Source organism: Nelumbo lutea, chromosome 8 (assembly GCF_056320005.1).
Source record: "Nelumbo lutea isolate HS-2025 chromosome 8, American lotus-T2T, whole genome shotgun sequence".
NCBI classification, from domain to species: domain Eukaryota; kingdom Viridiplantae; phylum Streptophyta; class Magnoliopsida; order Proteales; family Nelumbonaceae; genus Nelumbo; species Nelumbo lutea.
The window spans coordinates 4,067,382-4,092,175 of record NC_142691.1 but is presented as its reverse complement, the minus strand read 5'-3'; the positions used below and the strand labels follow the sequence as shown (position 1 = coordinate 4,092,175).

At 33.8% G+C, this 24,794-nt stretch overlaps 2 protein-coding genes across 2 annotated transcripts; one reads left to right on the top strand and one right to left on the bottom strand.

Moving 5' to 3' along the window:
* The first annotated feature begins 942 nt into the window (after window positions 1-942).
* On the top strand, window positions 943-7,002 carry LOC148842261 (WD repeat-containing protein VIP3-like). Its single transcript, XM_088959834.1, has 2 exons — window positions 943-1,459; window positions 6,142-7,002. Exons 1-2 carry the CDS (start codon window positions 1,121-1,123, stop codon window positions 6,772-6,774), a joined length of 972 nt encoding a protein of 323 aa, XP_088815960.1. The 5' UTR covers window positions 943-1,120; the 3' UTR covers window positions 6,775-7,002.
* A 2,257-nt stretch (window positions 7,003-9,259) lies between these two features.
* On the bottom strand, window positions 9,260-11,347 carry LOC148842260 (threonine synthase, chloroplastic-like). The gene has a single exon (XM_088958275.1). It carries the CDS (start codon window positions 11,119-11,121, stop codon window positions 9,535-9,537), a length of 1,587 nt encoding a protein of 528 aa, XP_088814401.1. The 5' UTR covers window positions 11,122-11,347; the 3' UTR covers window positions 9,260-9,534.
* Between the last annotated feature and the right edge of the window lie 13,447 nt (window positions 11,348-24,794).

The window sequence follows — 24,794 nt, the reverse complement described above, 5'->3', positions numbered from 1 at the left end:
GGTGAATTCTGCAGTTATATCTCTTCCATTGTTGCCCTGGTAAAAAAAACATTTGTTTAATGTATTACTTTTTTTAAATACCTATTTTATCTTCATATTTATTAATTCGGATGAAAATTATTCAAAAAAATCTTTTAATTTTTAACTTAAAAATTTCTTATATCATATTAAAAAGCGTAAAGTTTTTCTTTTTTTTTGTAAACTCTTATAATTGAATGAAATCTGAAAAGACAAATCTAATATTTTGACTATATTAAAATATTCCATAACAAGTAGTAAGGAATAAGGACAATTTTATAACTTCTAATTCAATTGTGGAGACAACAATGTTTTTAGTTTGGTAATGAACTTAGACAATAATGGAAGGGAGAAGGGAGGGTAACTCGTAAGATTTTTTAAAATTATAACCTCAGCCGTCCTTAGGGAAGGTTTTTATCACTCTCACAAATTTTGTCTAATAAATAAATAACATGAGTCCAAATCAGGTAGGGGTGAGAAAAAAAAAATCGATTAATTAATATAGAAAACCGACCGTATATATATATATATATATATATATATATATATATATATATATATATATATTTATATATCATAATTTAATATATATATTTATAATATATGATATATTATTTATTATTTAAAATATTATATTTATTTATTTATTATTTTATTATATATTTAGATATATATATAATATATTATAAAAATTAAAAAACTAAAAAATCGATGAACCAACCAATTAACCAATTGATTTCGGTTCAATTTCGATTATCAGTTTTCCAAAAACCGGTAGTACCGGTTTGATTAAAAAAAAAAAAAAGACCCTGTTTAGTATGAGCCCTTTGTAAGGAACTTTGCGTGTCAAATCGTGATTGGTTACACAATTTCCATCTATTGGGCTTGTTAATTGTATTAGAACTTACCAATCAATACAGTAACAGGCCAAAAATCAGATTTGGGTCCAAAAAAATGGACTTAGTGTAAAAGCGGTTTTCCATTTTTCCCCAAACTAGCTTCGTTGGCGCACAGGGAAGAAAAAAGCACCAGAGATAGAGGGAGCTTTCTTCTTCTCACTTTTTCTCTTAGGGCTCCTGTTTATAGGTTTTATGCTTTAGCAATGAAGCTTGCAGGACTGAAATCGATTGAAAACGCTCATGACGAATCAGTATGGGCAGTTACTTGGGTTCCTGCAACTGACGCCCGACCTGCTCTTCTGCTCACTGGATCTCTCGACGAGACTGTGAAATTATGGAGGTCAGACGAGCTCGTCTTGGAGGGTACCAACACGGGTCACTGCCTCGGCGTGGTCTCTGTCGCTGCCCATCCTTCCGGAGTGATCGCGGCTTCTGCTTCTCTCGATAGCTTTGTTCGGGTTTTTGATGTCGATACAAACGCCACAATCGCCACTCTCGAAGCTCCACCGTCGGAAGTCTGGCAAATGCGGTTTGATCCCAAGGTCAACTAGCTTACTGTCTCTTGTCATTTATTCTTATTTGCAGCTTTTCTAAGGTTTTAATGTGAAATTTAACTTAAAAAATCTTTTTGCTGTTTATTTTTCAATCCATTGATGAATAGATTAATAGAAAGGAAAAGAAACAATTTAGTATTTGCTTAGTTTTATCTCTTTGATTCGACTATTTTCTTTTCCAGAGTATAATGAATCGGCCTTTTAGGATTGCTTATCTTGGTTTGGAAGCAGTTCAATCAGTTGATAGACTCAAAACTCCATTACCTTCTGAACTCTGACCTACTTCAGAGGGTCTACTCTTGAGTTGAACTTAAAATTTTAGGTCGAAGCATCTCATTTACCTATTAAGTATAGGGAGAAGATTTTATCTCTATGGAATTTGGCCATGGATGGATAAATAGCTCAATTAGAAGGGTTTGTTTCACCACTGAAACGTATCAGTTGATGCTGTCCATGGTAGTCTAGTAGGTATTGTACGTTTGACTAGTCCTCATGGTTGCTGATTTTGCATATTCTCCAGCATTTATGCAGAATCCTTACTTTGAAAAGCGGTAAGCAATTGAACAAATAAAATAATCAGCAATAGTGAGCCCGAGGTTAAAAGTAACTTGAACCAATCAAAATAACATGGAATCTGACATTTATTGTCCTTGTACTGTTTGCGATTATGTATATGAACAACAAAAAAAAAATCAAAACCAGATTGTTGAGAGTGATGATAAAGTACCTTATATTTGATAAAAAATGATAAAGTACCTTATACTAGATTTAGAAAAATAACAATTCTAATTTTAATTTGTAGTCCTTGACACTGCTAGAGTAACATTTTGAAACTATGTATTTTTATGATGCAGAGAAGATTTGTGCACGGACAAAGATGACTCTGAAGTCAATAAACGGGATGGAAACTAGTTTCTCAGAAACCAGACTGGGTTTGACTGGAACTTAAATTGAGCTGGCCATCCTTTGTTTTTTTATAGGAAACGGTAACTTTCATTAGAGAATTGAAAAGATTACAGCCTTACCACCCACAAAATGGATGGAAAAAGAAAATCAAAAACTTACAAACAGTCCCAAAACAAAGCCTCCCTAGTAACTCCTTGCTTAGATAAAGTGTCAGCCATTCCATTTGCTGACCTTCTTACCCATTTAAAATGCACCCCAATCTCCCTTGCTTAGCTAATAATCTCTCTCAGAGGCTGTCTAAGAGACCACACTCCCAGGTTTCCAGCTTGCATCCACCCTATTACATTGGCAACAAATATGGAACCTAATGACAAAGAATTATTTCATCAATCATCATAATATGCCGTTGACCAACAAAATGGAAAATGTATTCCATCTAGAATCTGTGACAAGTGGCAGGAACAAAAATGAGATGGTTCTAATTACTCTGCCACTCCGGACATGGTACAAACACATTATAGAAATAAATCTTAAGAGCTCAACAGAGCATTTAATAATCTTAATCTTGAATTGATTGATGAGGTAAAATGTATTTATACGTAATCATTTAAGATCAGGACTAATTGAGACCCCAATGCACCAGGAACTGCTGCTTTCCCCATCCATGCAGTTCTCTTGGTATGCCTACATTAGGACTTTATTTTAAGTTCCCATTTTTCTTGTCTACCATAAACCTTATTCTTTGCAATCTGATCCCATACTATTTTGTGAACTTAATCAGAAAATTTCTGTCTGTCAATGCCCAACAGAATCAAAGAACTGACACTATTTTCTGCCCTTTGTGCCAAATTTCTCTCACCAATATCTATGTATGCATGGGATCTATTAAAGGTCGCACTTCCCAAATCTTTGTTTAGAAAATGTAGGAATTAGTTTATACTAGCCTGTTAAACATTGTGGTCTTTAATACTAGCATCAACATCCCCTGGCTGTTGCATTTGTTTGTGTAGCAGTCCTTCCTAAGTACCGGTCATTCAAGTCATTTTCTAGCTTTTCAACCCCAGCTCCTTACAGAAATTTAATATGCTGTCAATTGTAATTACCTATAGCTCACCTGCTTTCTTAATTTTGTGGACTCACTTAATGCAACCAAACTTGTCTATCATGCCCTTGGATGAGGTTTCCTTAAGCATGTTCATCCTTCTTGACAACTAGCCTTAAAATTTAAAAGAACTCTGATATTAAATGTGCTTGGGTGAGAATAGTACTAGAATGGGTGACATCCTAGGAAGTCCCCATGTTGCACCAGTACTTTTATAAATTCCCTCCTTAGTAAACTCATTTTATTTGCCTATCAAAACAAAAAAAAAAAAATTAAAAGAAAACATGAAATAGATAAAGGTTATTGGAGGAGAACATTGTCTTGATGGAAGATGTGCTAAGGTAAAGGAATCTACTAAGGGATATTCTTCAAAGAAAGAGGTTTTCATTTCAAAATGTTTCCGACCATGAAGTGTCCTGACCAGGATCCTCAAATGGTTGTAGAAGATTATCATGATCAAGCCAAATTATCCCTGTTACAGTGACGTTGCAACTAGGATCCAGTACTGCATCAATGTCTGTATTGTATAATTTTGTTTTCTTGAGTTACTAAAATTGTTATTTGTTCATTTAAAGTTACCACTGAAAAAGAAATGGAAAGAATGTTAGACTTACCAACTAAAAGAAGTTTTTCATAGTTTGAACTTTGAAGCTTTATACAATTTCTTTTCCTGCAAAATAAATACATATATTACTTTGGGGCCATTTGTAACAGCTGAAATGACTGAATTATATGATAGTGCTTTGTCTTTTAGTGGATAAAACAATCAGCCTAACATGCCTTTTAACCATTGAGGAGTTTGTAACCTACTTAATGACTTATTCACTAAAAGACAAACAATAGGCCATTCTGTTCAGTCACTTCATCCATTCTTAAATGGTCCCTTAGCAATAGTTTATAGTATCCATCTTAAAAGGTTCAGAGTATCCATGATTTCATGAAATACCTACTTACACCAGTATACATGTTTGTGTTACTCAGCTTCCCTTACTTACAAGTTGGTTAATAATACAATTCTAGTAGTTGCATAGGTAGGTTTTTAGTCCAAGAACCACTTTGTGATTAAAATCCTACATTAGTTCAACATCATAGGGATACTCACCTTAAAATACCCTGGGGAGGGATTGTCGATGTACAAAGGTTACCTCTTTATACCATATCCATTTAATGAGTCTGTGATTTCATCAGTGTCTCTGTGTTTTGGAGTATTGTTTTACTGGGTATGGGTAATTTGTTTTCCTGGATTATAAGGTGTCGTGTACTGGGATCAGGATGGTTACTAGCTGTATTTGGATAATTGAAACTAGCCATTGTGGAAAACTAGAAAGACAAATATTATCTGGAAGTGTATTGTGATATTACATCCTGCTGTGCTATCTGAACTGAGCTTGAACTTTTTATCAATGGACCATGACCCACTTCTGTGGTCTGTTGCAGATCCATAGTTGTCAAGGCCACACCTGGGCAATAAAGCATTTTTTGGATCACCTTATGCTTTGCCTCAATGTTTCCATATGGGAGGTGCCGTAATTTTAGGTGTAATGTTGATAAACCATATCATGTTTGTACAAGGAAAATGTTTAAAAGGGCATCATAAAAGACTAATTTTTATCATTAATCCTTTCTAACTATGATCAGAATGTGGATTCTGCCCCTTCAGTTTTTTACTTTTTGTTTCTTAATAAGATATATTCATTATCATCACCTAGGTGATGTGGTAACAAGGCACTCTGCTTCCGCCTAGTCTTAGTGCCCAGAAAACTATGTGCAGATCTAAGATTTTTTTTCTTCATGGCATTCTCTTCTATTGGGTTTTATTTGGATTCACTAGCTTCCAAGTTCCAAAACATGCAGGAAAAACTGACTTATGTCCATTTGGCCAAGCTTCTTGTTGCACATGCTAATTTCATGCAAGTTCATTACTTTATACCATGGGTAGTGAAGGCATAGGCCTTATAGTATACTAACCATGTCTTACAAAAATTGCTTAATGCTCATGCTATTGGTTTGCACACCTTCCAAATGAGTCTGGTAAAATTAACTTATTTCAGCCTAATAACCGATGGCTCCAGTTGGTCAAGAAAAGAAGGCTTTGGCATTATACTTGATGGAGGCAACCTAATGACTGAAAATGCTGATACAACTCATTTGAGTAATTCACAACGTGTTCTCAACTTTTGTTTGTTATCAATATTAGATTTTGTAAATGCACTGATTATTCATTCCCATAGTATGGTCACACAAAATACTGCCACATCCAGGTTGTATGGGCAGAAATATGATTATGGTTGTCGCATTATAGTTTATTGTGGTTCCCCAGTCTTTAGTTGCATGTGTTTGTGCTCAATTCCCCATTAATTTGTTTTATACTACATGCAATTTCTAGCCTATGATCACATTGCAGTTGGACTTTTTTGCTTTTGGTTTTCAAGTTACAATTTCTTATCTAATTTTCTGTGAGGTTGCCACCATTCCTAGGCTTCTTGCATGCATTATGAAACTAGTTAGCGAGACTATCAAATAATAATAATATCAACTCTCTATTCAAAAAAAAAGAAGCTATTGCAGTACTACCTGTATACCTAATGCCTTAATTAACACATGAATACTGAACTAGCTCTTTTAATGTTTAAACATGCTGAATGCATTTGACCTCTTTCAGGGTACCATTCTAGCAGTTGCTGGTGGAGGCAGTGCATCCGTCAAGCTGTGGGACACTGCAACATGGCAACTATTAGCCACCCTAGCTGTTCCACGCCCTGAAGGATCCCGGCCCTCTGATAGAAGTGGCAGTGGTAAGTTTGTCCTCTCAGTAGCATGGAGTCTAGATGGGAGAAGATTGGCATGCGGTTCCATGGACGGTACAATCTCCATCTTTGATGTAGCCCGGGCGAAGTTCCTCCACCATCTGGAAGGCCATTTCATGCCCGTGCGCTCACTTGTGTACTCCCCAATAGATGAACGGGTACTTTTTTCAGCTTCAGATGATGCGCATGTGCACATGTATGATGCAGAGGGTAAGACCCTGGTTGGGGCTATGTCAGTTCATGCAAGCTGGGTTTTGAGTCTGGATGTGAGCCCAGATGGTGCGGCACTAGCCACAGGCTCCAGTGACCGCACTGTCCGGCTTTGGGATCTAAACATGAGGGCCGCTGTACAAACAATGAGCAATCACACAGACCAGGTCTGGGGAGTGGCATTCCGCCCACCAGGGGGAACTGGTGTCCGGGCCGGTCGGCTTGTGAGCGTGTCAGACGATAAGAGCATATCTTTGTATGATTACTCGGGAAGGTAGCAAGTTCGTTAAGATGGCGGGATGCTGATGATTTGCTTCTGCTTCAACATGTGTCTTTAGCTTCTTGCTAATTTTTATTTTTATGTTTCGAAAAAAAACTGAAAAAGTTTTGTTCTATTTATCAATTTCTAATTCTAATTTATCTTTGATTTTGCTGGCGGAAATGTTGTGATCATGGAATGCAAGGAACTTTAACATGTTTAAGTTGTGAAATGTTTGACTTTATCATTTCTTTTCTCCTGTGTTGCCCTCCCACTAATCTCCTTTCAGTCATTTGAGTTATTTTTGCAGTTGTCTTCAATTGTAACAGTCATGAATGCAATTGTAAAAGGAGAAAGATAGATAAGCTGCAACCAGCAAAGTGCTTCTTGGTTTTCCTAAATTACTTTCCTTCTAAATTGGTTTACATTATTCATTCAGTCTCAAAGTCTTCTGTCCTTTCTGGTCGATATAATTCCCTATTCTTGTGGTCTTAGAGTTGAATGCAAGAGCAATTTTTATTTACTCTTAAGTCTCAACCATTTGCTCAAGATCTGATACTCAATACGAGGTTCAAACTTTTTATCTTTTGACTCTTGATCCGCCGGTCTAAAAGGAGTTTTGATTAATATTATTTTTAACAAATAAAATATATAAAATACTGTAATTTTATTAAATTAAAAAAAAACAAAAAATAGGATTCTCCGGATGTATTGATATTTTAAACCTTGACAACATCTATGTACTTTTATGCTTTATTTCATGGGGAAATATTCCCTAATTGAATGCAATTATTGTTCAGTGAGCTGTGGAACGGGGCTACACTAAAAGTTAAATGATTGCGGGCCCCATGTATTTTAATATTGATGTTGAGCGTAATCATTGGTTATACATGAAGTTCACCCTATCCTTTTTCACCAATTTTGCCCACCAAGAAATGCAAATGAAACTAGGATATGGGTATCCTTTGGGGTAATTGCATTTATCATTTTTTTTTATTTCTCAAACAAATAAAACAATGACCCTTTTAGCCATAAAATACCATTATTAAAAAGGACAAGTTTGTCCCATCCAAGAAGATGGCTAATTTAAATCTTCATGCTTACATGTCAGTGTAACTTATGCTATAGTGTTTAAAGAGAACCATCTAATATCTGCTGGAGTTCCATGTCAAGCAGCTAGATGCCAAGATGTTAAGCTATGTGCCATAATCAAAGGACTTGAAGCAGCTAAAAAGGAAGGATTCAAAAAAGTCCTTATATTTTTTTATGCAGCGCAAGCGGTGACAAAAATCCAAAATAAAGAATACAATGACAAATGGATTGAAACAATGCTTTTAGATTATATATGCATTTTACTAAGATCATTTGAGGAGGTTCAGATAGAACATGTTGGACATGAACGGAACACTATAGCTAATTTTTTTGCTTATTGGTCTTGTATATATAATATTAATATTAGCTACATATGTAATAGATTGACGGTCTCCCCTTCATATAAATAAATTTGCTAGCATTGCTGCCTTTCTGTTGCCAAAAAAAAAAAGATGGGTATCACTTCTGGAAAATAAATTTTTCATATACCCCACACCTTTTTTGATATTCAACTTTCTCCCCTCTCAAAATCCAAAAATTGAACGAATCCTTGTAGGTAACCAAAAAAATTTATCATGATATAAATAGTTGAGAAACCCTTCTTCCAACTGAGGTCACCTTGGGCACACTACATATAAAAAACAAGAAGAAAAATATTAGAAAGGCACCAACTTCATTTGGAACCACTGAACTCCAGATTAGTTTAATTGTGAAACAAGTTTGTGAACCCACCATAATCCCTCAACAAACATATTTTCAAACCCTAACTTTAACACCAGTGGCCTTAAGTGAAACCAAATCAAAATTTAATTTTTATGGCCAAAATTCACATCATATTCCGACTACAGTTTGAATAATTTGAAGAGAATGAAATACTTCTTGGGTGAAATAATCTTATTTTCCTAGGCCAAATATTTGTTCAATGCACACATAACTTTTGATGAATGGAAACCCATACTGTTTTCTACCATTAGAAGTTGCTCCATCACTAAAAAGATATACTCTAGAGAGCCTCTCATCCTGAAGTTTCTATCAAAAAAGACCCCTTGTAAAATCATTAACCACTAGTCATCTACCTCCAGTTAGTTCCCTTGATACCAAGGGTAAACTTCTTGCTCAAGTACCAGTAGACCACCACGATATATATGCATAAATATACATGAATACATGCATATAATTTTTTTTTGATAAATATGAATACATGCATATAATGCGTGCCAAGTTTCAAATTTTCACATATGGTGGATGATGATAATGCTTGATGTAATTCTTTTTCTCACTATAGAAGCAAATCAGACAGTAATTGAATCTCCATTGATTCACAAGATGATAGGCACTAGAAAGTTTACTCTAGACAGTGAACTCTATCATGTACCGGTTACTAAAATGGGTATATGGAAAAAAAAAAGTCATTCAGAACTTTTGCAATCTCATAGATACTCTCTAAAATTGAAATTCAATGCTACAAATGTTGAGGTAAACAGGATGTACCAACAAAACCATTGTCTAATTGAAAACACTAACTAATGCACCATAGAAGATTCTCTCTCTCTACCAAACCTTGAGAACTCAAACTCGTTAAATGGTTCTCAATCCTACAGAGAAGGGAATGCATAAAATTGCAACGCCAACAACTAAAGAGCAAAAGAAAAGTAAGCATCCTAAACTTCCAATTCCCACAAAAGGACTAATGTTTTGGAGCCTTACTCAATAAATACTTCTTTAGAACATCCATAACCGAACCAAAATCTGCCTTCACTTGCACTGGTGGGTTAGCATGGCGGCAGGCCATATCCGCAATTTGTTTTGAGTGGTAATCAATCTTGGATTGTGTGAACTTCAGTCCATGAGCTGTGCTGACCACCACCGTCCGGTCAGTAGGGCCAATAACGCCACTGTTCCTAAGTTTAATCAATGCTGACAAAGCAACACCAGTATGAGGACATATGAACATGCCAGTTGAATCTGCTAGGGCCATGGCATCCATCAATTCCTCTTCAGTTGCTTCTTCCACAATCCCATCCGAATTCTGGAGAGCAAAGACAGCTCTATCTATAGAAACTGGGTCTCCAATTTGTATAGCAGATGCAAAAGTAGTATTAGCTTTCACCGGCTTGAATTCACCCCACCCCGACTTGTAATAAAGGTATAGAGGGTTGGCATTGGCAGCCTGAGCACAGACGAGTCGTGGGATCCGATCAACAAGTCCCAATTCTTTGCACATCCGGAAGCCTTTATAGAAAGCATAAATATTACCCAGATTTCCCCCGGGAACAATAACCCAGTCTGGCACTTCCCAATCAAACTGCTGCAATATCTCAATGGCAGCAGTCTTCTGCCCTTCAAGCCTCAGACTGTTCAAAGAATTCGCAAGATATATTGGCAGCTCTGCCGTAACCTCTCGAATCAACTGCATACATCCATCAAAATCTGTATCGATACTCAAAACAAAAGCCCCATTTGCAATTGGTTGAACCAACTGGGCAATCGAGATTCGATTTGCAGGGAGAAAAACAATGGACGGAATACCCGCTGAAGCACAATATGCGGAGAGAGCAGCAGAAGTATCCCCAGTTGAAGCACAGCCTACGCCAACAACCGGCCGGTTCATCTTCCTCAACCGGTTGACCTGACTGACCAAGACAGTCATCCCCAAATCCTTGAAACTTCCTGTGTGACTAATCCCACAATGCTTCACCCACAAATCATTCATGCCCATAAACTGTTTGCCAAAACGCTCGGCCCAGAAAAGGTTGGAATTGCCTTCGAAGGCGCTAACAATGTCATCGCTGTCAATCTCCGGAAGGACCCACTCCTTTTTACTCCAAACGCCGGAGCCGTAGGGCCACGTCGTCTTGCCTACTCGAGAATCGAATAGGGATTTCCAGTACTGACCATCAAACTTCTTGAGAGCCTCCATGTCGTGTTGAACGTCGAGAAGGCCGCCGGAGCGGCTCCGATAGACGATTTCATCAAGCGAGTAGAATTCAGTGGAGCCGGGATCGGCGTTGAATGGGACGTATTTGGCGGAGAAGCCATGCTTGTGGGTGGAGGAGTTGTGGCGGCGAGCTTCGTCGCGGATGTTCTCATCGGCGGGGCGGCGGTGCTTCAGGACCGTCGAAGGAGATGAGGGTTTGTTGGTATTTGAGTGATCAGGCGAAGAATCACATTTTATGATGATGGGGTGGTCGTGGACTCTAGCATTTCGACCGATGGATTTTGGTTTTTGCCGGAGAGAGCAAGGAGAAGCCTGAAACAATGAACACACTGCCATTTCTGTTCTCTCTTTCTCTTTTCTCTCAGAAGTCCGAGGAGAGGAGAGGGGGCGGCGACGGCGGGCAGAGTTGTTTGGTTCTGCTAAATATGGAGGGTGGAGACTGGAGAGCGAGCGTACCGGGGACCGGGAGATCGAATCGAATACGTTGCGAGCAACAAGTCATTATTGCCGTTTTTCGGGGTAAGGCAGCAGCGTGGGAAAATTTTACTAAAACCGGTTTTCTGAAAATCATTTGCACCTACCTACTAGTGTTTTTAAACTGACCGGAAACGGAATCGCTTTTACCCCGGTTTGCGGCCAGTGGTTCAATCGTCCGAGTGAAAAAGTCACCTTTTATATAATAATTAGGAAAATTTCCCTATCATACCCTATATTTTACTTGGAGTGAATTTAATCTCCAAAGACAATCCGATACCTGAATTTTTAAAATGTGACAATCCAATACTTGTTTAATCGGTACGTTAATTAGTCATTATGTGACATTTAAAAAATCAAAAATGTCCTTTGAATGCCGTCTAATTCTCTTCTAATGATATCCAAACGTTAACAAAAAAATTGAATAGTCCCAAATCCTAGCATCTACTATTCAAAAAAGTTGGTTGTTTAGTAGAATCTAGAATTTAGGACTATTCATTTTATTGTCAATGTTTTGATGGTTGATAAAGAGAATTAGATGGCATTCTTAGGGCATTTTTTACTTTTTAAGTGTCACTTAACAGCTAATTAACGGGCAGCTTAACGACAAGTACTGGATTGTCACATTTTGAAGTTTAGGCATTGGATTGTCACATTTTGAAAGTTTGGGTACTGAGTTGTCGCATTGTAAAGTTCAGGGACTAAATTGTCACTCAAGCCAAAGTATGGGATACTAATCAGGAATTTTCCCTTTACTATAATTCATCGCATAAAATATAAAAATATAATAATTAATAAATGTTTTATTAATAAAGGAAATTATTAAAATACAAAATAATTAATAATTAATAGGGAAAATTCCCGATCAATACCATGTACTTTAGCTTGAGTGACAATTTGGTCCCCAAACTTTAAAATGTGGCAATCCAATACCTGAACTTTCAAAGCACAACAATCTAGTACCTATTGTTAATGGTCAGTCAATTATGTATACACATGACCTTATATGCGATTTAAAACTTTTGAAAATGTCAAAATTACTAGTAAAAATAAAACACACTTTCATCATCTTCTTCCTCAAGAAAAATGATACAAAGCCTATACTACAAATACAACAAACGTGAACTTAAGCGATATTTTCTGAGAGACTCGCTCATTGAATCATTGGATGATTTGAATTGCTCCAAATCATTCTTGTTTTAAGCTCTCGGATCATTCTTGTTCATGGTTGGTTCCCAACGGATCATTCTTGCCTATTGAGGGGATTCATGGCACTGTGGTATATTGGTGTTTGCGTTATTTCAATTTACACATAATTTATGATCCATTGAAAAAAGTTGTAAGTTTAATTTGTCAATGTGAAATGTGTCCATGAATTCTCATTTTGGGCCTACTGAGTTGGTTTCCCAGATACATCAGATTCTGACATCATTATATATCTAAGTTTTACTTGTCCTTTCCTGCTTCATCATCTTTACTATTACGATCCCCAATGAGACTACGGCTCACGGAGCCAAGAAAAACTTTTATTCTATTATGGACAAGCTCAATGCCCGGAAATGTTGGGGTTGCAAGTTGGGCCAGGTTAGGTTGGGATGAGACCAATCCTAGTCCAATCCCAAGTTTTAAATCCTAATCCGACCTTCAATCCAACCAATTCAACCCTAATCCAATCCAACCCAATTTCGGATAGGGCCCAAACCAACCTTCTTCCCATCCCTTAAAACTTCGTAGAATTTATTGATTTTAGATCTTAACTCAGCTTTCACTACATATATTAATACTATGTTTTATTAGTATTTGTTTGTTGACATTTTTTTTTTTGTTCTTTTGGTATAAAATTCAGAAAAAACAAGTTAGAAATGACCATAATTTATTATGAGTTATGACTTACGATAGATCTTTCTTGGGTGGAAAACAACATAGAGGAGATGAAGAAAAAAATTTTTAAAAAACACAAAATAATGTTATTAAGGTTTTACTATTTCTAATTAGGATTAAGTGAAGTGATTATCTTAAAAGAAATACATGATACTATGTGGTGGGAGCTATACAAATATCATGAATCTAAACAAATCAATGTATATTATATATTACATATAACATATATTTATATATGACATGTACTATAGAACCGGGTTCGGGTTGAGTTGGGTTGGCTAAGTGGTCAATCCTAACCCAATCCAAAGTAAAGCCAGGTTCATGAATTGCAACCCTAACCCTAACCCGGACATCAACCCAACCCAACCTAACCCAACTTTTTTCGGGTTGGGTTCAGGCCAACCTGGCCCAAGTTGCAGCCTTACAGCATTGTTTCAAAAGATGAGTATGGGAATCAACTAAGGCTGCAATTTGGGCCAGATTGGCCTGAACCCAACAAGTTGGGTTGATGTTCGGGTTAGGGTTAGGGTTGACCCCTCGGGCAACCCGACCCAACCTATATATATATATATATTGATTTGTTTAAATGCATGGTTGTTGTATAGCCCCCACCACATACCATCATTTATTTCATTTAAGATAATCGCTTCACTTAATCCCAATTGAAAATACTAAAACCTTAATAACATATTTTATGTGTTTTTGAATATTTTATTCTTTATTTCCTCTCTGTTGCTTGCTACCTATAAAAAATCTATTTTCAAACAAAGTAGGTCAGAATAGATTGTCAATTACAAAGATGTAAGACCCATGTTAAATTTTCTAATTTAAATTTTTATAGTTAAATTGTAAATTTCAAAATAAATGATATTACATTTGCCCCTTAATATGGGGTCACTATCTAGATAACACATGGTAAGTCTCTTAAATCAAACAAAAATCCTAACCTAAATGTCTACTATAAATAATATAAAAATTTGAAATGATTTAGATTAATGGTCCCGTACCTACTACGGGGGGTCATTCCTATTGTTTATCTTATAATGAAAGTGCAATGATCCTTAAATGCTGCTTATCAAAAAAAGAATTATAAATCACCATAAATCATATAGTGTGTTTCATCCTTTTTAGTGAATAATGGATCTATCTCTCCTATGGGTGTAGGCAAAATACCAAATTACATAAGTCTTTCTCTTCTTACGTAGCCGGTGTAAACCCATCAAATGAATTAGATGTAGGAAAGTCCAAAATTTATTCTTTTATATTTGAATTTTGATAAGATCTTCTATGTTGGATTTATATCAAATTCAGATTGTATGTCAATGGTTCAACCTTCTAGATCAAATGGATCAACTCATGATGTCATAATTAAATAATATATATAATACTAGATATTTTTTAGAAAAACATGACTTTAATATTATGTTCATTAATGATAAAAATCTCTCTCTCTCTCTCTCTCTCTCTCTATATATATATATATATATATATAGATATATATATTAAAATTGGTCTATGCGCATCCCCATACCTCTCCTTGCTTCAAACCCTCCTTCCTAATTTTCTGTTTTTTTGAATTTGTTATTTTTTTAATTCCACACAATTATCCATTAAACCAATAAGGAAATTACATATGCTTAACTATTTTCTAACAACCATAAAGAAATAGGGATTTGTTTTTCTAATGTTTAGCCAAGTGGCACCACTTTCCCCTACTTCCTTCTAAATTCTATCTAATTCATATTTATCTCATAAATTATCTCTAAATCCTATTTATCTCTTAAATGATCTCTAATTTAGTAGATAGATTATCTCCTAAACTATCTATAATTTGTATTTATCCTCTCCCCCACTTTTTATCTATGTCTATCTAAAGAAAATTTCAATTTAAAAAATTCAGAACTATTTAAATGTTATAACGAAATTATATACTAAATTTAAAATATTTATTCAAAACACAAAAAATTAATATATTTAATAATATTCATATTATTAATAATTCAACATTTTTACAAAATTCATCATGGAATTATGTAGTAACAATATAAATTATAATTTTATGAATTATTCAACTTAAATGTTATTCAAATAATAAAAAATTAACATTAGAAAATAAAACATTATTTAAATATTTCAATAACAAAATATTTAATATTATGTAATAACATTAAAATAAATAAAATTCAAATAATGCAAAATTTTAAATATTTTACATATTATTTAAATATTTAAATAACAAAATATTTAACATGACAAATTTTCAAATAGTTAAATTAACGAGTTATGTAATAATAGTACAATTATAGTTTTTTGGACTATTAAATTCAATAAATAATTAATATTTTCAGAATTTAAATAACAATATTATTTCAATAATTAAATAATATTGTAAATAACTAATTTCACTCATATCAATTAATAATTATAGAAAATAACTATCAATAATATTATATTTATTAGTAATAATTTTACAATAATAGTGCATATTCATTATATATTTATATATACTATAATTAATATTTATTTTATTTTCAGTATTTATTTATTGTTTTTTTTATAAATATGCTTTCAATATTATTTATAAATGTATTTCTTTTTGTTATTTAATAGAAAATTATCAATAATTATTGGAGATTAAACAACTATTATTTAACTTTCAAAATTTAATTTATCGTATTTACTATATTTTTGTTATAAATTTATTTTTTAGTAATTATATATATTTCTATAATATATAGATTAATACTTATTAGATATTAAACTATTATTTAAGATTACACTATTTATTGAATAATTTAGTATATTTCAGTATTTATTATATTTTTGTAATTATTATTTTTTTATTATATATTTATTATATTTTCATTATAAACTTATTTTCAATGATTGTGTACGTTTGTTATACATTTTCAATAATTATTGGAGATTAAACTATTGCTATTTATTAGAGACTAGACTATAAATTTAGTTGAAATTAGGAGTGTTCAATGAGTGGTTCAATTCAATTGTAGATTGTTTCGCCAACCAAATCGATTTGGTAAAGTCAGTAGTTTATCACTCAAAACCGATTAACCATTAGCAAAAATCCACCAACTTGGGTTATATCGATTTGGGTCTATTTTCTATTTAGTTTGTTTGTTCAAAAGATTTAAACTTGAAAATTAACTTTAAATTTCCTAAATTGGAATGATATTATTAAAAAATAAATTACAAAATTAAATCTATGATATAAAATATTTTAGACTAACAAATATGAGAATTTTCCTACTTTCTTGTGTTAACAAATTAAATTTAAAATATAAAATATTAATATATATTTATTAAATCAAAGCCAATCTGAAATACTATAAATTTGACCAACTCGGTTTGAGTTTGATTGGATTGTTTATTAAAAAGTTAAAATATAAAACAATTATATACTCTTATGTATTTTTATTGTTTAACTTTCGTTTCACAAAATGCATCCCCCCAATTTATATCCACTCACCCTCATTTAAAATATTCATATTAATTAATAAAAAGTTAAATACGGTTATCAATGAGTATTAAAGTGTTATTACCAAAAGTTAATAAATACAGTTAGTAAATTACCAAAAATTAAATCCTCTTATTAGTATGGATAGTAAATTACCAAAAATTAATAAATATTGTTAATAATTAACTCATTAACAACATTTTATAGAAATTGAAATCTCTTCAACTAATTTCTATAAAATTGAGAATTATATTTAACAATTATCAAAAAGTATAAAATTTAGTTATTGTTATTATTGTAAATGGGGAACTTAGAAAATGAAATTATTAATTAATTTATATTGAAAAATAAAAGATAATTAATGTAATTTTTTTAGTAAACTACCAAATAAAAAAATATATTTAATAACAATTTAAAAAATTTTAATAAATCCCCATAGTTACATAGATGTAATAAATTTCTCAAAATTTTTCATAAAACTACATTTTCATAAAATAAAATTTTTGAAATTAAAAGATATAAAGTATTTGGAAACTTTTTTTTTTAAATGCATTAAATAATTATTGAAATTTATTAGAATATTTTAGAAATTTTAGGAAAAATTATTACATTTGATAGATTTTGGAAAACTATTGAAAATTTATGTAATTTTCATTGAAAATTATTAAAGATAAATGACTATGGGAAATGGAAAACTATAATTTGAACAAATAATTACACAAATGATTAAGATAAATTAGTATAATGTTAGAAAAAGGAAATTATTGGTTAGTTTATATTATAAAATATAAGATAAATTAATATAATTATGTAAGTAAACCATTTAAAAAGAAAATAAATTATTTAATAAAAACTTAAATAGATTTGAATACATTTTCAAAATTACACAAGTACAATAAATTTTCCAAATTTTTCATAAAATTACATTTTTGAATATTAAAGACAATTTAATGTACTCTTAGAAATTTACCATGTGGTTGATACTCAATATATCCTTTTGACAATTTCTATCATCAAATTGAATATTGGATTGACAGAGACAATGTTTTCAAAACTATATCAAACTAGATGGTTACACCGGAAAAATTGGGAACTGGACACCTTTTCACCTCAAAATTGTTTTTTGTCCAAAAACCGTTTATTTGGTTAGCGAAATGCTGACTTGGGCGGTTGAACCGTCAACCATGGTTCAAAGTATCAATACGCCTATGCGTATCGGTACTTATAAACACACGAAAATACTTTTTTTTTTCAATGTTTGGTTTTTGGGGAGCTAAAAATTGTTTTTTTATTAAAAAAAGATGGGTCCCGAAAACAGGTGTTTCGGGACCCAAAAGATATGATACGACATGCCCAATACGGGGCATATTGTATTTATTTTTTAAACCTTGCCAGCATCAACCCATACAACAGTTTTGGCCTTTTTTTGTTTTTTGGTCAGAGTGGGTCATTCATTTGAACGGAATAATTAGACTGTTTGACCCCATAATGGTTCCCTATCTGGTCCAATTTTAAAAACCTTGGATGGGGAGTGAGTACCTTCTCTTGAGTTTGGCTTGGTGTGCGGCATGGCCTGGCCCAAGGTTCGACCCATGGACCAGCTCAACCAACGACACATAATGGGCCCGTGCGGGCTTGAGCTGTGGGTCGTGCCAAACTAGCCCCCAAATTGTCCTAGAGGAGGGAGGCACAGCTCAGGACGCTTCATGGGCTAGCACGACATGACTCACACTTTGTGCGGGCCACATGCGGGTTGTGTCGTGCTGACCTGACATGACCCAATTTACACATCTACTTGAACCCACCTAATACCAAGGACAGGACAGGGGAATTTGATGATTCTTTGTCTTTGATGAGGAGTGGGTTGCCTTGCCCCTGTACTTGCCCGACATTGAGGAGTGATTGCCTTGCCCTGAACTCGTGTGACACTAGGGATGGGGCGAGAGTACAGTGTCTTGACAATGGGGGCAGGAATAGGGATGGGGTGCCCTACCTTGAACCCACCCATTTGTCATTCCTATATAATTGTTAATTATTAATAGAATTAATAAAAATGTTAGCTTTTATACTTATTTTTATTTATTTAAAATTAATCAAAGTTTTATTTAAAAACAATAAAAGTAATATAACTATTAAAATTATTACAAATTATTAATAAAACTAAATTTATTAAAAAAATCTGTTCATATTCAATTAACAATATTTTTTTATAAATCAACATTAAATGAAAAATAAAATTATTAAATCTTTTAGATTTTTTTGTGCATCACATGAGTCCCTGCTAGTGAAACATAAAAATTAAGAAAAAATAATTATGGTCTAATCCATGACCCCACTAGTTGGGTGAAATGGTTCAATTGGCTAAACCCAAGTAGTTTGGTGGTAAATAGACCCAATGTCCAAGTCGGGTGATAGGTTAATCTATCTAACATGTCAAATTGACCATGAGATAAAAAAAAAAAAAAAACAAAAAATCAATGTTCTAAATTTGATTAGAATCATGCTTTCCTTTGAGTCAAACATGTCAACTTGTGTTGTCACAAATTAAATAATAAAATTAACACAATATAAAATGTTATAAAAACTACAAAATATTTGAACATATCTTTAATATCATATATTTGTTATATTAAACAAAAAATATGTGTAAAAATGTTAATTATTGGTGTTAATGCTGGAAATGATTAAATTACACAAAAACTCTTCTCCGTAGCTTGTTGACCTAGTTAAATAGGCCAACAAGTATGGTCATCCAATTGTTAACTAAGCCAATTTGTCTAGGGTGATTAGTCAATCAATCCAACTTATCCACTTAAATTAAAAGTTCAAAGCATTGATATAAAGCGCAAGTAAGAAGATAAAAAAACCCATTCTTTTAAGTTGAAATACAATAAATCCACCAATACACACCATGTTTCTATTACTCATCTATATTATTTAAATATAAAAAATCTATATTATTTGGGTTTTAATAGGGTGCAAATCGAGTGCCTAATTAGAAGAGTTTACATTGCACTGGACTTGGGGTTTTTTGGGCCACAATGACACACTCATTGAAATTTTAACAATATTCCATCTCTAGCCCAGGGAAGTTGCACCCCTAGGTTTTGATAAGAATATTGAGATCATTATCATTATCATTATTTGAAATTTCTATGTATTATGCACATGCACATTTATAAAATAATTAGTCATAATAGCCAATGACAACTTATATAACTAAGTTTTTTTTTTTTCTTTTTTATTATTCCCTTATGTCTGTCGGTAAGACCCGCCATTTTGTGTTTCTCACACATTGTAGAATTTGCAACTATGGTAGCTTAATTATTTTTTTCCTTCATATTCCTTTTCGTTTATAATCTTGATCTGCCATTTTTTTTTATTAAATCACCTTAAATGTTGAATTGCATTTTGGATATAATAATGTGGGTATTGGTATTAAACTTATAAGTTGATTTGTCATGAAATGATAACATGCAATTTCTACGATACAAAGATGAAAAAGTAAAATTTTTAATAGTTACTTTATCATAATTTATGCTTTTATGCAATGATTTGTCTATTCAGTCCCCCCCCCCCACCCCACCCCCCACCCACTCAAAGAAAAGAAGATAAAAAAGAAAATTCTTAGGGTTCTCAATCTCTCCTACAAAGACATGTAGCACCTTAGAACAGGGGTGCAGCCACGGGGTCGCGGAGGGGAGCTATGGCCCCCTATGACTTCAAAATTCTCACAAAATCTATTTAAATTCCACTTATATTTTGACCTTCTTATCCATGTTTTTTAGGCTCCGTTTGGAAAGAATATAAATGCAATTATGTACAACGTAAATACATATAAAATAATACAAAATATAAGGTTTTGCACTCTATATATTTGCATTTGTACTCTTTCCAAACTCAACCTGAGCTTTTGGCTCCCTCTATCCATGTTTTCTATGTTTTGGCCCCCCTTAAGAAAAAATTCTAGCTCTACCCCCGCCTTAGAAGCTCACCTTATAGGCCTATATGATGGAGGTCCACAAGGTAGGAATTTTTTTTTATAAATTTGAGTTGAATTTGGCAGTTTTTTTTTTTTTTTTAGTATGATTAAGCTCTTCTATTTGTCCATTAGGCTGTGTTTGGTTGCAAAGCAAATAAATTTGCACTGATGCAAAACCATGACAGTGCAAATTATTTGAGTGTAAATTCTGACCTATTTTTATTTCAAAATTTAGCTTATTTTGTTTGATTTCAGTACAAATGAAGTAAATTAAAACATGAATAGAACAAAGTAAAATCCAAAACAAAATAAAACAATAATTTGCATTTTTTACATTTGCACTCCCATATATTTGTACTAGCGCCTACATGGTTAAATGGCTTGATCTGCCTAGCATGGTTTTCAAAACTGGACTAGATCAGATAGTTGGACTGGAAAACCGAGAACCGGTCACCTGACCGGTTTGTTTTCCTCCAAAACCGTTTTTTTCCCAAAACTGTTGATTTTGGTCAGCAAACCACTGAATCAGATGATTGACCGTTTGAACCGTTTTGACCGTTTTCCAAAATTTTATTTTATTTTTATTTTTTTTGTCAAAATGGGCTGGCCGTTTGGGTCGAACAGTTGGACCGTTTGAATCGGTAACCGGACCCCTGATCGGTTCGTTCACCAGTTCGTTTTTAAAAACCATGTTGCCTAGTTTCATCAGTCATGCAGCTTTTGGATAGGTTGATTTAACCATGGTTTTCAAAACTGAACCGCACCGGATAGTCAAACCGGTCACTTGACCAGTTCCGTTTTCCTCCAAAACCGCTTTTTTCCCTCAAAACCATTGATCTTGGTCAGCAAACCGCTGAACCAACCGGTTAATCGTTCGAACCGTTCAAACGGTTTTGACCATTTTCCAATTTTTTAATTTTTTTATCAGAATGGGCCAACCATTTAAATCAAACAGTTGGACCGTTCAAACCGGTAACTGAACCCCTAACTGGTTCAGTCACCGATTTGTTTTTAAAAACCATGGATTTAACACTTGGTATTAAAACTTCCTTGTATATATGGATAGGGGTGTCAGTGGACCAAATTTGTGTTGAATCCTGTTCGAACCGAAATCAATTTAAATGGATTGGAAAGACCAATAAGACATATTGAATTAGACGAATCCAAACTTAGTGGTAAAATATTTATTAGATTGGATTGGACCTTGTGGTATTCATTGTCCCGGTTTCTCTTTTGGCCAATTTCAAGGAACACTATAGTCCCATATAACAATTTTGGACCATGATCGTTTTTGAAACTCTCATGGTTTTCCATGATTTTCCAAAATAAATCATAATTTTTTAAGCTATCAAAATTATATTTTTTAAAACAAAAATAAATTTTCACATGTGTGCATGGGTGAATTTGGTCCTTTGATCATCTTGGTGTATTCATTGGCCTCTCAGTAATTTGTGAAATTCTTAACCTCACATGTGAGATCAGTCCTCCAATCCTATATTTTCAGGATCACAAGTCAATGAGTTATATATATATATATATCCCCTCTTTCTCAAGCAAAATGATCTCCAAATCATGCAATGTGTTACACTTTTTGAAGATGATTTTGCTATTTTGAAATAAAGATCTTGTCGATGATTCAGAATTTGAGATCTCCATCTGCCCCAAGCATTACTAGCTTTAACCTCTTCAGCCTAGTAAAGTAGCAAGGACCCACTAACTTTAGTTGGATCCATGCTAGGGTTTTTCACCACCTTTTTAGGCCCCCAATTGGACCAAAATGTTGATGGGTCAGTCCACTTTTCCACGGTTCACTTTTTTAGAATATCTAAAAATAGGAACCAGTCAAGTCAATGTTTTCTCATATTAACAAGCCATCAGGCAGAATTAATGCTGGACCATTTGGGGAATAAGATGGTAATAGTGTTTGATTTTGTTGCTTAATTGAGGCTTTTCCATGTGCCTTAGCATGATTTACTAAACAGCGTGTGGGTGGAAACCAATTCTTCTTCTTCTTATTATTATTATTTGTGACAAGTGAATTATACAAGAGAGGGTAGATTGTCCAAAACCCCAATTCCCAAATCCCTAGGTGGGTGTTTGGTATCATGGTGTTGTATGTCTATTGTGATTCTATTTTTGTGATACATCAGTGCCATATAGGTGACTATGCTCGAATCTTGTTTGGTAGGCTGATCAGGTACAAATGTTTTCTACTTTTTGTTTTATCCCGTGTTATGTGAAATTACTTATTGGGGCATTATTTTTTCAGATTTTGAGAGGGAGGAAAGTTGGTCAATAGGATTTTGGTTCACATTGACCAAGAATTTCATGTTCTTTTTTCAGATTTATGTGGGGGCAAGGAAAAATTTATTTTCCTAGGTGTCACTTATCCAGGGGAAACACTTAACTAGGTAAATGCATTTACCCATGTTCTTTTATTTCCCTTATAAGTAAGGCAATGACCATTTTAACTATAAAAATCCAATATTAAAAGGAGAATTTTTGTCCCATTAAAGTGTTGGCAACTTTCCCCACAAGTGAGAAAGTTATTTACCTACCTAGGAGATGGGTATCACTAATCCGAGTAAGTGATACATAGGAAAATAAACTTTCCATAGTCCCCCATATATCTGAAAAAATAACATGGGTTTCTTGGTCAATGGGAATCAAAATCCCATTGACCAACTTTCCCCCCTCTCAAAATCTAGAAAAAGAACACCTCCTAAGTGATACCCATCTCCTAGGTGGGCAAATAACTTTCCCACCTAGGGAGAAAGTTACCAACAATTGAATGAGACAAAAATGCCATTTTTAATAATAGATTTTATGACTAAAATGGTCATTGCCTTATTTACATGAGAAGTAAAAGAACATGGGTAAATGCACTTACTCGGGTAAGTATTTCCTAAGTAAAACTTACCCAAGTAACTGTATTTACCTGAGCAAAAATAACTTATCAAAAAACAAACAAGGTTTGAGAGGAAAAATATAATTTCGACATTTCCTTGCTGTGCTTTCATTTCACTTATGTGGCACTTAATGACGCCTATGTGTCTTGAAATGGAATAAACAATCGTTATATCACACTTCATTCCCACAACAGCAAATATCACCTAAGAAGGCAGGAACCAAGCCTCCAAGCCTCCAAGCCTTCAATACAACCAGCGGAAGACATTGCTGAGCCAGTTGTCACCTTTTATGATTAAAATAGTACTTTAGTCCGCCCATGCAAATGCTCATGAGAGAGGGGGTATTTGTTGTAGTGATGTTGTTGTCCTGTTATGGATTGATCAATACAAATTTGTGTGAAGATTTTTCTTTACCTGAAACATTTTGAGTTGATGAATACAAATGGCTACTTTCTACTTAAAACATCACAAATATTTCTCCCTACTTAGTATTGACCAACACAAAGATGCAATGACATGCAATGCCATGCCACCATACTAAACACCCCAGAGAGAGAGAGAGACGAAGAAGGCCATGGCATTCTTGAATACTGTTATATGATAAAGATATATTGCGTACCATGATTAAGGATAAAACATCAACATATGAGTCTCCACTTGAGGGGATTTGGATCGTATATTTGTTAAATGCTGAAGACTTGAAGGGTCGTGAGTCGACATAGTGAAAACCCTTTATTCTTCTTGATTCTTCCTTCGTCACATAACGAAGTCTTAAGTTGGATTTGCACCCGTATAAACCTGGAGCCCGTTTGAGAGGGCTTCTGTGTTGACTGAGCTTTAAAAAAGCTATCAAAGCACTTCACCGGAAAGTCAATTTCTCAATCCAATGTTTTCACTAAATACAGCTTCAGGCCTACCGTACGTGCAACGCCATAAGCCGCTGAGGGAAAGCCATCCCCGACGAGACCTGGTCATTATTCACTTAATGCTTTTGTGATTCAATTCTTCTACCGTCTCCTCCAGGCCGGAACATATATATTTATTCAAAACCAAATGACAAATTAATTCATTTAATTTGTGCATTAAATAATGCGATTATGCATGAATTAATTTACTTGAATACGCTGCTCGATATTTCCGTATTCACGTTAATACTTGCATTGCGTGGATTTCTTCTCTGCATGAATTAAACCAAAGCAAAACGCAACCACTTGCTTGTAATTTCTAAACCCTTCCCTTCGTTCCACGGGAAACGTATATGAGTATATCGGTGTCCAAGTGAACCGAC

Coding starts and splice junctions, on each gene's coding strand:
- LOC148842260 (XM_088958275.1), bottom strand. CDS start 11,121: ATGGCAGTGTGTTCATTGTTTCAGGCTTCTCCTTGCTCTCTCCGGCAA.
- LOC148842261 (XM_088959834.1), top strand. CDS start 1,121: ATGAAGCTTGCAGGACTGAAATCGATTGAAAACGCTCATGACGAATCA. Junction 1,460..6,141: donor AAATGCGGTTTGATCCCAAG/GTCAACTAGCTT, acceptor GACCTCTTTCAG/GGTACCATTCTAGCAGTTGC.